The sequence below is a fragment of the Lissotriton vulgaris genome, chromosome 11 (genome assembly GCF_964263255.1).
Source record: "Lissotriton vulgaris chromosome 11, aLisVul1.2, whole genome shotgun sequence".
NCBI lineage: Eukaryota > Metazoa > Chordata > Amphibia > Caudata > Salamandridae > Lissotriton > Lissotriton vulgaris.
The window spans coordinates 728,630,592-728,642,999 of NC_141699.1; the positions used below are offsets into that span (position 1 = coordinate 728,630,592).

Genomic DNA, 12,408 nt, shown 5'->3' on the forward strand with positions numbered 1-12,408 from the left:
CTATGTCATTCTGAAAATAGTGTTTTTAAATAATTTTTGTAAAGGATTTTATATACACTGCTATAATATAATAAATAACATACATTTTCGCATATATTTGGACTCACAATAGAAGAACCATACTTTCAGGTTTTCCACGAAACAGTGAGACAACGGATGAACCCAAAGTTTCTTCCAAAAGTTGTATCATCTTCTCACTTAAATCAGACACTATATCTTCCTGTGCTCTTTCCTAAACTGGAGATTGTTGCAGAAGGAGCACAGCACACGCTTGATGTTAGGAGCTGGGTCTGGTGGCTCAGTGGTCTAATGCCTCCACTGTAGGAGCCTGTTTTTGACTTCATGGTCACAGGATCAAATTCCAGTGGCTTCACTCAGTCTTTAATCCTTCTGAGGTTGATAAAATGAGTGTTATTGAGTTGGACAACAATAAACATCTGTTATTCAGTGCCAATATGCCCTTCTGGGTGTACGTGTGCTTTACAAATACACGTTATATGTTATGTTAAGAGCATTGCTGTATCACATTGATAGGAATAACAACCCTTTAGGAAAACACAGCAGTTATTTGTTGCTTTCTCCAACCCTAGAAAAGGAAACTCCATTTCAAAAGCAGGTGGATAGTAAAATGCATTACATTAAAGCCAAACGTACATTACCATCAGATCCACAAGCACATTCTACCAGAAAAAACAGTGCTTCTTTAGCGTTTCTAGCGAACATTTCTCTTGCTGACATTTGTAAGGCAGCTCTTGGACTAATCCACATACATTGCCAAACACTACTGTAGGAAGCTGGCTCTTTATATAGTTTACCAAAAAGAAGTGTACTGTGCAAAGAGACCAGGTATCCCTCATATTTGGACTAGGGCTGCTCTAGCAATCCCAAGGTGCTCTTTTAGGGTGTAGTGTGGTTCAGCAGCCGTAGGCTTATCAGAGAAGAGTGTTAGACATCTGAAATACACACACAGTCAATAAATGGTACCCACAACTTAATAAAGAGATCCACTTTAATCTATAAAAATAACAATTATTATATAATGTTTGGCGTCAAGATCATCAAAATCGGGTATGTACGTTTCGAGATAGAAATGCTTTTTAGTTTTTCAAGAGGCGACAGTGTAGTTTCTCAAGCGGTAATGTTGTTCTATTGATGAAAGTCCTATACTGCATACAGGTACTTAACAACGACTTATGGAAGCAAGCTGCAGGACTTAAGGTGAGTATGGAACAGGGTCCAAGGCATCACCAACAGGTCACCTTGGACAGTACTGGGGCGGCCAGATGCAGAGGTGCTATAGAGCGGCAGGTGCCCCATGTAATTCAATGGGGATCGGGAGACCAGTTGAGCTGAACCAACAAGAGGGCTTCAGCCTCATGATGCTCGGGGTGTGGGAACTCTTTTGGTCCTTATCTCAGGCCGGCCGGCCGGATGCAGAGGTGTTCTGAGGCATTGGGTTCCTGATTCCGGAGTCACTTGCGGTAGAGGGGACCTGCTCAAAGAGGCTGCAAGCGGTGTCTGGAAGTCTACAGCTGGCAAATCCAGTGTGGGCTTTGTCTTTGAGGGTCGGGACCATGTTGGCCCTCTTATACTTGTGCTAGGGTTCGGATGCAGTGGTGCTTTCTAGTGTTGAGTTTTGGCAGTCCGTTGTCCTCCCAGCTCTTTTGTGGTGCCTAAAGGGTGTAGAGAAGCGGCTCTGCTACTCCACTGGAGTTCCTGAGTCTTTGGAGAATGGCAGACAGTACTCCCAGGCTTTTGGAGATACAGCAGCTTTAGGACGAGTCGACTTTGGCACAATGGTTGTGGACAGCAGGCATGCTGGCAGGGTTAGCGCCAAGTCAGTAGCTGCTGCTCTGTTCTTGCTTTAGTGGCTCTTCACGGTCTGTCCTCTTCTTTCAGGTTGGCAGGATTTTATTTCTTGGTGCCAGAGGTTCCCCTAAAATAGATTTAGCGTCATTAGGGTAGTAGACAAAGGGCTACTTACCCCTAAGGTCACTACTCCTCCCCCCCCCCCCCCCCCCCCCCCCCCCAATGACCACTTTCTTTGGGAGTAACCCTGTCCCTGAGTTCCTAATTCTGCCATCACAAAGATGCCGGACTCGCAAATTTCACATCCACATCACATAGCCCACCTTAGGGGTGGAATTGCCTGAAGGTGCACACGCCTCTGAGTAGTAAATTTCCAGTCTGTCCAGGATACCAAATGGGCCCTGGTCAGCGAGGTGGCATCCCTCTGAGGGAATCTAAATTTGCATACCAAAGCTTTGAAGCTCCTGGCCTTGGAATACTATGGGCTGCAGATCACACACTATGCATAGATCGCCATTTCTGAGCCCAACACCAGATGGCGATCTGTACGTAGTGTGGGAATCTGCAGCTCTACATTCCAAGAATAGATGCATACTGGTAAGTAGCATTTTCCCTTTGAGGCATATGAGCTGCAGATCACACAGCATATATGCATAGATCGCCATCTGGTGTTGGGCCCGGAAATGGCGATCTATGCATAGTTTGTGAATCTGCAGCTGTACATGCCAAGAACAGATGCATACTGGTAAGTAGCATTTTCCTTTCAGGTCATCCTCCTGTAGGGGTTGTAAAACACCCTCTACCGAAAGAGGCTTTGCTTCTTAACTGCTGAGAGCGTGGGCCCTCACCCCTGGGAGTCAGAAACTCATCTGTGGTGGTAGACTGGTCAGAACCAGTCAGTCAGCACACTAGTAGTAGTATGTAAAGCACTTCTGACACAAATAAAATAGCAGCAAAAAAAATTGCAGCCAATTTAATGGGCAATTATAAAACAGTTGTTAGATTGTGCCTCAGTTCAGAGTCTCAGTCTAAAGATGGCGATTTTGATTGTTTTGCAACCTTCATGGTGGATGTGGATGCAGTTAGAAGCTTAATGGGGGGGGGGCATAAACTAGGCACTTGATGTTGCCAAAAGACCCACCCATACCTGAGCCCTTTAGGCATTGTCAAAGGGGAATGTCCTGGGAACTCTGATGTAGAGGAGGACTGGAATGAAAAAGCAATAATTGTCAACACAGGGGACAGAGCCATTGTGGGAAAGTGCCTCTTTTTGAGATGGTCTCTCCCACTTTTTGCCTGGTATGTAATGCAATTTTGACAGACCTGCACTGGGTTTCTGCCAATTGGGTATTTTGTTTCTGCATAGTTTTTTTAGGGAAGGAACACAGGCCCTGGGTACCTGATTGGCAGGGACCTAGGGCACACTCAGTCAAAGCACATCCGCAGTTCAGAAAAAAGTGGGGGCATACCAAGGCAAGAAAGATGGCACTTTCTCACAGACGTGCACTGGGTTCTGCTATCCAGGTCCCAAATGGCAGATCTTTCCCTAAAACTGTATAATTGTTCCCCAATTGGCAATACCTATAGAACCCTGTGTAAGTGCATAGTAAATGGTACCCCTGGCACCTAGGTCAGGGAGGCTAAAAGAGGGTCCCTAAGGGCTGCAGCATGTATTGTGCCACCCTAAGGGACCCTCAGCACACTCATGCAAACTGCCATTGCAGGCTGTGTGACATGGTGCAGAGCAAAGTGAAGACCCAACATGGCACATCTCCTCTTTGCCATGCCAGCAGGCACTGCATGTAAGTAGCCCCTCCAGAAGGCTTTACTATCCTAAGGCAGGGTGCATTACATTACATATGAGGACATCTCTTCATGAGTAGATATTCCCCTGGGCTATCCATATCGATTCTGGACATTGCCAGTGTACAGGGAAGCCATCTTGAATATATGTACAGGGCACTGGTTCCAATGATGGATTTATTATTGCATCCACCCAGAGGGCACCTTAAAGGTGCCCCCTAACAAGCTTCCTACTACTTGTGTACTGGTTACCTGGTGTAGACCAGCCTGCCAGCGCAGACTAGTGTCTGACCCCCCTGAAGGTTATCACCTTATCTCTCTGAGGGCAGAAACAATGCCCGCTCTGGATGGTGGTGTTTTCACTTCCTCCAAACAGGATGGCTAAGTAATCCGCATATCAGGGCAGGAGTCTTAAAAGGCCCCTGCTGCCTTTAATATGCGACCCACCCTTACGCGATCTGGAGAAATGCCACACCATACCACGGGCCCATTTGGCACCAGGCCAGGTTGAAAATGTAGCTAGGCAGTAGTCATGCTCCCCATCAGGCTAGTTCTGTAGTAGGGGATCTCTGTATAGTCATAATCTAGTGAAAATAGTCCCGCCCATGTGCGGGGACCCCGAAGCAATCAAAAATAATCTCTTAAGCTGTCTTCTGTGCAGTCCTGCATAGACACTTAAGAGAGAATTAAAGACAAATAATGCAGCCTATACATGCAAGGCTGCACTGTCCAGTACTTCAACAAGAAATGCAAAGGATATTCCACCAATATCATATTCCGCACAGTCTGCCAAGTTTCACCCATAGAGAAACTTCCCCCTTCACCAAATCCTTGGAGTGATAGAGAGGAAGGTATGGACAGACAAGCCCCCCATAGGCTGCCATTATGTGGCTTAAAAAGGGATACCGTGGCTTTAAGGAGACTTTCCAGAACTCTCTAGGTATCCCAGAATGCACAGCAACTCCCTCCACTTTCAGTTCTTTTTGGAGGTGTATAAAGCTAGACCTGTAGCATTCCATATTCCATCCTTTTCTCCACCGGGGAGGAGGGCGGGCGCTTATGACTATAACAGAGATACCCCTACTACAGAACTGGAGTTACAGGTAAGAAACTACTCCTTCTGTAGTAGGGGATCTCTGTGTATAGTCATAATCTAGTAAATAGAATGGCAAGCCCATCCCCACAACCAAACCGGCGGTGGAGGAAAAAGACAACACCACTACTGTGCAACCAGATTTCGCAACGAAGCCTGCCCAACCTGAGCATCTGCTCTGGCATCCGAGTCCAGACAGTAGTGCTTCGCAAAGGTATGGACCGACTTCCACGTGGCAGCCCTGCAGTAGTCTGCAATGGGAACTTTACGGAGAAAAGCTGTCGTAGCCGCTTTGCCCCTGGTGGAATGACCCTTAGGCTTACCCCCTAAGGTCTTATTAGCCTTTTGATAACATAACTGGATACAGGACACAATCCACCTAGAGATGGACTTTTTAGCGGTAGCAAGACCAATCCTGACCAACCCATAGTTGATAAACAATTGGTCTGCCCTACGAATATCCTTGGTTTTATCCAGATAGAATTTCAACACCCTTCTGACATCCAAGAAGAGATCTTTCCACTGGAGTGGGAGGATTCTGAAAAAACGTAGGTAAAGTTATAGTCTGGTTAACATGAAAATCAGAAATCACCTTAAGAAGGAACTTAGGGTGAGTACGCATCACAACCTTAGCAGCATGAAATACAGTATAAGGTTCTTGGCAATACAATGCCTGAATTTCACTCACCCTGCGGGCCGATGTAATGGCCACGAGGAACACCGCTTTCCGAGACAGGTGCTGCAGGGAAGACTTGTGAATAGGCTCGAAAGGTTCCTTCATCAGCCTAGACTGCCCCTCCCTGGCAAGCCCATTACAACAAGGAAGATATACTTGTGCTCCTCAAGGTCGCATTTCTCCACCACCCTCCCCCCACAGAGTAAGAGGACACCAGGACCGACCGGAGCCACACACCACCAAAACCCGGGGTACCAGACCCCTTGCTGCAACCAAGGCCTGTTTAAGTCCAGTCGGGTCTCTATCAGCACCAAGACCGAGCAAAGGTCAAGGGACGTCAGCACAGCAGAGACATACTTCCAGAATGGCCCAGCTATCCTGATTTCTGCACCCTCAACCGGTGAGACCGACAACCGTGAGGACCTAGGATGCACAGAGCCCAGCCGATTGACTCACTCTGCACCCGAGCACCCTAGCCAGGGTACTGATTAACAGCTATTACCCCCTTGCTCCCAGGACCCTTGTGACACGGGCCCCCCGTTGGGAGCTCCTGGACTTCTCCCAAAGTCCCACTCTGCAGTCTGTTTCTCGGTAATATCCCCTTCTTTCCGCCGGCGTAGGACGCAAAGCTACCAACTCGACCAGCTCTTCTGCACCCGGACGCCCCAGGGCAAGTAACAGCTGTGATACTTTGGACCCTATGTTCCGAAGTGGACCCCCAAAAACCGACTGTAAATATCTGTAAGCAACATGTGCTTTTTCCCCATAGTAAAGCATTGCTGCGTAAAGACACATTTAAGTGAACTGTTTAATTGCGAAATTCCACATTAAAAAAAGTACTTACTTGATAACAAAGTTCTTGGTATCAAAATGTATATAAAAATGCGAGTTCTTTTTCTAAATTGCCCTCATATTTATTCTTGCGTGTGTGTCCCATTTATTGCCTCTAAGTACAGGAAATGCTTAGCACTACCCTCTGATTGGCCTAAGCTGCCACCTACACTACCACAAAAGAGACCATATAGTATTTTCATTTTTGTCTCTGTAAACCAATAAGGGTTTACCTGGACTTATTACTCAGTTTACCTCGTTTGGTCTACTATATGAAGAGCCAGCTTCATACAGCCAGTTACTCAGGGAGAAACATGGCATGTGAATCTATAAAAGAAGCATACTACCAGTCTTTCTCACACTTTTACTAACAAATTGGGCTTCTTATTGTAGTATAATTCTCTTAAATAAAACATGGAATATATTCAGTGTTTTGTTTTGTTCAGGAATCTAATTGCAGATATTTTTGGAGAGTCTGGTGATGAAGAGGAGGAGGAATTTACGGTAAGAATGATCAGAATATTTTCTAAATATGCTGATATATACAAATGTATATCTGTTGTGTTGACAGACTGCTGAGGTTTGGTGGACTCTATACTCTGAACTAGGTGACTGACTCAGTGTTTCTTCTCTGCCAATCTGTCCAATTTAGGGATGGTCTTGTTCGTGTCTTAGTTCACTTTGGTATATTCCTTTATGTCCCCTGTAAGTAGTTAATAAGAGTGTGCCATTAACTTAGTGGACAGCTGGTTCTACAAGCTATACAGTACAAAGTACTACTTGTGTGTATTCTGCTAAGGAACACTAACCTAAAGGTGCCTGGTCGTGCTCCAAAGTTTCCCATATTTCAATAGAGATTAACCCTCATTTTAGTGTTATGCTAGCTTTTTGGTCCTGCTTGTGATCTTCAAAGGAGTTATCTTCTCTCAATAGTTTATTATCCATTGCAGCCCCCTCCACCCACAACCCACACCCCCCTCCACCCACCAAAGCCTGCCAGCTGGCTGTTTAAATGCCATCTCATTTTTCCTGCAGCTGAACTTCATGTAAGGTAAAATCAGCATCAATGAAGAGAACATGAACTCACATTGTCTATTACTGTCAAACAATGCAGTAAAAAGCGAAAGATACTAGATAAAACATTGTTTTGCAGAACTCTTGGTCAATAAGAAGGTGGTATTTATTCTTCCCGGACTATTGCTTACAGTTTGGAAGGGACTCCTGCAGGCCTATTACATGCATTTCTGACTAGCCACATTCATCTGAAAATTCTAGATTACACATTTTCCCTCTGGTACTGAACAAATGGAGCTACAGAGCATATACTCCACTCATTGTTGGCGTTGTGAGAAGGCCGTTGCCCTTAATTATTATTTGTTGCTTCTTTCAGCCTGCTCGCTCATGAGGTTGAGTCCCAGAACACATCCTTTGGCAAGGCTAATGCTGTCCTAGTCACACTATGACAAGCGAAATAGGCCTCTTCTATGTTGCAATTGTTAATAGCTGCTTCCAGTCTTAGATCCTTATACAAAGCAAAAAATATGCTGTGCAAAAAAGGAGCTGCGCTGAAGTGTTCAACACCTTCATGCGCCCCTCTTGGTGTGCATAATCAAGGGTCTTTCACAACTTTTGCATTCTAAGACAGTTAAGATAAGATGAGGTCTCTGTTTTTCATACGGTCTCTATACATATTACTCATCAGGCTATTTTTTGATTGGTTATACATTTGATTGGACAATTAGTCTAAACTCCTATAAAAGAGTTATCCTAGTACCCTGAGACTGTATTTTTCATTCATTCAAGGTACTGACCCGAAAAAATCTGATGAATAATCTAGAGCTCTTTAACCACTACACATTCTTCTAGTTGTTCTTTGATTGATTGTTTTTTTCACCCCTTTTATGCACCTGACCAGCCATATATAAAAACCTTAATCTGCACTCATCTTAGCCTCTGCCCCAAGCAGGCCCTTTTCCTAGCGAGTTCCCAGCTTGACATCCTTGCATGTAGTGAGGTCCATGTGTTGAAAGTGTCAGTGCAGATCTGGAATAAAACACTATTCGGAATAAGTCACTGTAGTTATTTTGAACATTAAAACTCAGTTACCAAATGGTGAGCCAGTCTTTATGGTAAGCAGTCTTTGACCATTTGTAAAGGAAATTACTTGCATCCTACTATACCCTAAACCTGTCCTAAACCTGTCCTTCACAACTAGAAAGTTCTACTGACTGCATTTGTTATGTGAATTATGGGTAAAAACACAGCTGCATGCTTCAGAAAGTGTGTTTGACCATATCTAGGTGTAAGGTGTATACTTGCATTGTACTACCTACTCGCACATGGTTTATATATCAACTTGAACAATAGCCAGCCTCCTGTCTCAGAGGTAGATGTCCATTTATTTTGTAATAGAACTGCCCTTTAATCTGGGATTACAGGAGTCCCTATGAAAAAATGTGTTCGAGGTATATACTACACTGTGATTTAGATTGCTCCCTGGTGTTGGGCTCGGATGATTGCAGGTTGTTGTCTTCTTGGAAGAAGTCTTTGTTAGTCCCGATAGGGGACTCCTCCCTTGGATAATACTGCGCATGGGCATCGGCTCCATCCTCAGATTGTTTTTTTCCGCCACTGGGTTCGGATGAAAGTTTCTCCACTCCGGCCAGAAACTGCTTTTCTGCAACTTCGACGCGCAGAACTTCATAAAACATATACTACCTGCCTTCGACATTGTCTGCGGCACCTTTCGACGACGAAGTTTCCATTCCGGTCATCCAAGGGAGCCTTTGGGCCTATCGACGCCGTGCCGCCCGCACCATATGGAAAAGACTCCATTCCAAAAATGCCCGAAATGTCAAGCAAAGTTTCCCTCATAGCGACCACCACGAGGTTTGTAACCTCTGCCTGTCGCCGGACCACAACGAGTCAACCTGCACAGCCTGTGCTTCCTTCCGCTCGAAGAAGACCATCCGAGACCGGAGGGCCCTTCGACACGTTCCCAAAGAAGACTCACCGGATCTCCTGATCGTCTCTGAGGCAGATGACTCTGACAACTCAATTCCATCGGGTCAGCGCGTGAGTACTACTGCCCCGGCCACACATACGCCAACAGAAGGCAAAGGTCAGCACTCCGCCTGCTGGGCCCAGTCGAGACCGATCATCTACTTCGAAAGTCCTGCCTTCAGGCTCAACTCCGAAGCAATCTTCCGCGCCTTCCGGTGCCTCGACACCGACCAAGAGTCTTCCGTCGGCACCGAAGCCAAAACACCCTTCGGCTCCGACACGGAAAGAAGTGCCGATACCGAAATGAAAACCTGTTTGGGATCCCGAAACCAAAAGACGCACCTGCTCCGAAGCCGCACACGGTGCTGAAAAACACACAGCCTGATTCTGAGGCCTCCAAGCCCTCGAACATGCCTTCCAAGCCAAAAACAACGCCTTTGGCGCCGAAACCTAAGCCACAGGACGCTCTAATACCTTCCAAGGCTAAGGACCCTAGACAACCTACGCCGGCACCGTAAAAATCAACGCCTAAGAAGGTTGTGCCTCGAGAGGACCTTTTTCAACCAGATCCTCAACAGAAAAAGATCTTCATCGACCCGAAAACCGGTCATGTTGGTGCCACACCGCTCAAAATGAGACCTGCAGCTACACCACCTACACCTGTGGTTCCTGCCAAAAAGGACTGTGCAACCTCTCCTCTGCACTTTTCCTTTCCTGTCTCTCCTCCTTCTCTCGCTCCTCCCTATATTTCACCTCAAACCTCTCCTATACAATCTCCATTGTCACCACATTCGCCACAGAATGATGGCAAATATGATTTGGGTGGAGGGGACGGGGAAGGAGACACTGCATACCCTGTAGGCGAGGGCACATGGAATTTTCCATACACAAAACCTGCGTCTGGGTGGGGCGTTCCATACCCTGCAAATGAACCTGATGTCCCTGAGACACCCTCATACCCATCTAAACCTGCTCCTCTGGAGGATACTATTGGGTTTGACCAGCTGATAAACATAGCTGCTACATACCATGGTGTCCCCATGCATTCTGAGGCCATTGAGGAAGATTTTCTCTTAGATACTTTTGAGCAGTCTCAGAGATCCGCTCAAATTCTTCCCATGATCAAAGGAGTGGTTAAGCATGCTACTGAGGTCTTTAAAGATCCTGTGCGTACCAGAATTTTAAACCCCAGGATTGAAAAGAAATATAGACCTGCACCCTTAGATCCAGTCTATATTAAAGGACACCTACCACTAGACTCCTTAGTGATGTCCAACGCCAGTAAAAGGGGCAATTCTTAGACTTCCGGTGAAGCACCCCCGCCTGACAAAGAATCCAAAATTATTGATGCGTCAGGCAAGAGAATATCTGCGCAGGCTTCCAATATATGGCGCATAGCTACTACGCAAGCCCTCCTCGTTATGATCGGGCTCACTACGACCAATTGGAGAAATTGCTTGAGCACCTCCCAGATCAGTACAAAGATCAACCTACTGACCTCATACAGGAAGGCAAGTTAATATCTAACGCTTCCATCAAATGCGCACTAGATGCCGCAGACACAGCATCTCGGGCTATTAACACCAGTGTCGTTATTAGGAGACATGCGTGGCTATGCATCTCAGGGTTCAAACAAGAAGTACAAACCACCATTTTGAACCGGCCTTTTAATGAGAACCAATTACCCTTGAAAAAATTAAAAAAGACACAGACACTGCCAAGTCTATGGGGGCCTCACAGTCTACCCCAGCTCGAGGTTCCTTTCGTCGCTCCTTTTACAGACTGGAACAGACACTAACACGTCTTTCAAGACACAAACCTCCACCAGCTAGAGTTACTATAGAGGAGGATACAGAGGCAATAATACTAAGGGCAGAGGTAGAGGTAATAACAACACTCAAGCCTCTTCCGCCCCTAAGCAATGACTTCCCTACGCTCCCCCCGCAGCATTCCACTCCTGTAGGGGGCAGACTAACACAGTTCCTGCCTGTCTGGAACTCCATTACAACAGACAAGTGGGTAAGACAGATTATCCAACATGGCTACTGCCTAGAACTTACAGTAACCCCTCCACACATACCTCCCAGACAGCGTCCAATGTCTACCGATCATCTAGCTCTGCTTCAGCAAGAGGTTCTCTCCCTTCTACAGAAGGGTGCGATTCAGTTAGTTCCTTTACAGGAACAAAGGACGGGGGTTTACTTGCTGTACTTTCTAATTCCCAAGAAAGACGCGACCCTGAGACCAATTCTAGACCTCAGGCCCCTCAACCATTACATACAATCAGATCATTTTCATATGATCACTCTGCAACAAGTGCTTCCACTGCTGCAACATGGAGACTTCCTTGCTACACTAATGTTAATGTTAAGGGATCTTATGTAGCGCACGGCTGCCCCAGCAAAGGGGCGTCCCGGCGCTTTGCAAAAAGAAGGGAAGTAAGCTACAGCGGATGGAAACCTGGGCTTCACACACCTAGAGGTTTAGCAGAAAAGGTGGTTTTTTATGGCCTTTCTGAACGATAGCAGGTCGTTAAGACAGCGGATTTGGGAGGGTAGGGCGTTCCAGAGCTTAGCCGCGAGGTGCCGGAAGGAGCGGCCGCCCATCCGGGCCAGCTTAAAACGGGGGACAACTGCCAAGTTTTGGCCTTTCGAACGGAGAGCACGACTGGGTGTGTATGCTGTTAAAAGAGGGCTCAGCATAGGTGTCGAGGTAGTTTTCAAGACCTTGAATGCGAGACATAGGGTTTTAAAATGAATCCTCTTCTCTACAGGGAGTTTAATGAGTGTGCTACTCACAGATTTAAAACGAGGGAGGCCTGTCGGGGCTCTTGCTGCTGCGTTCTGGACTCGTTGAAGTCTAGATTTTTCGGCCTGATTTGCTCCTACAAGTAAAGAGTTTGCGTAGTCCAGAAGTGAGAGAATGGCTGACTGCACCACTAGCTGGCGTGTCTGGGGGTCGAAAAGCTTTAGGATCGGCTTGAGGTTCCGAAGGATCCCGAAGCACGTTGTTGCAACCTTTTTAGTTGGGTGGGTAAAGTTGAGGACCGAGTCCATCCAGAATCCAAGATTTTTCACCTGGCTTTTAGGCTCCGGCAGATTACCAAGTGCCTCGGGCCACCATTTGTCATCCCAGGCCGCCATCTCTTTACCCACCAATAAGACCTCAGTTTTTTCCAGCGTTAGCTGTAAGT

The 12,408-nt window shown here is 46.4% G+C and overlaps 1 protein-coding gene across 4 annotated transcripts in view; it reads left to right on the forward strand.

Moving 5' to 3' along the window:
• Window positions 1–12,408, forward strand: part of IWS1 (interacts with SUPT6H, CTD assembly factor 1) — a 273,237-nt gene that overhangs the window by 112,392 nt on the left and 148,437 nt on the right. For all 4 annotated transcript variants that reach the window (XM_086943814.1, XM_086943815.1, XM_086943816.1 and 1 more), the window contains exon 5: window positions 6,659–6,716. In XM_086943814.1, coding sequence (XP_086799940.1) covers window positions 6,659–6,716 — 58 coding nt within the window. The remainder of the gene's footprint in view (window positions 1–6,658; window positions 6,717–12,408) is intronic.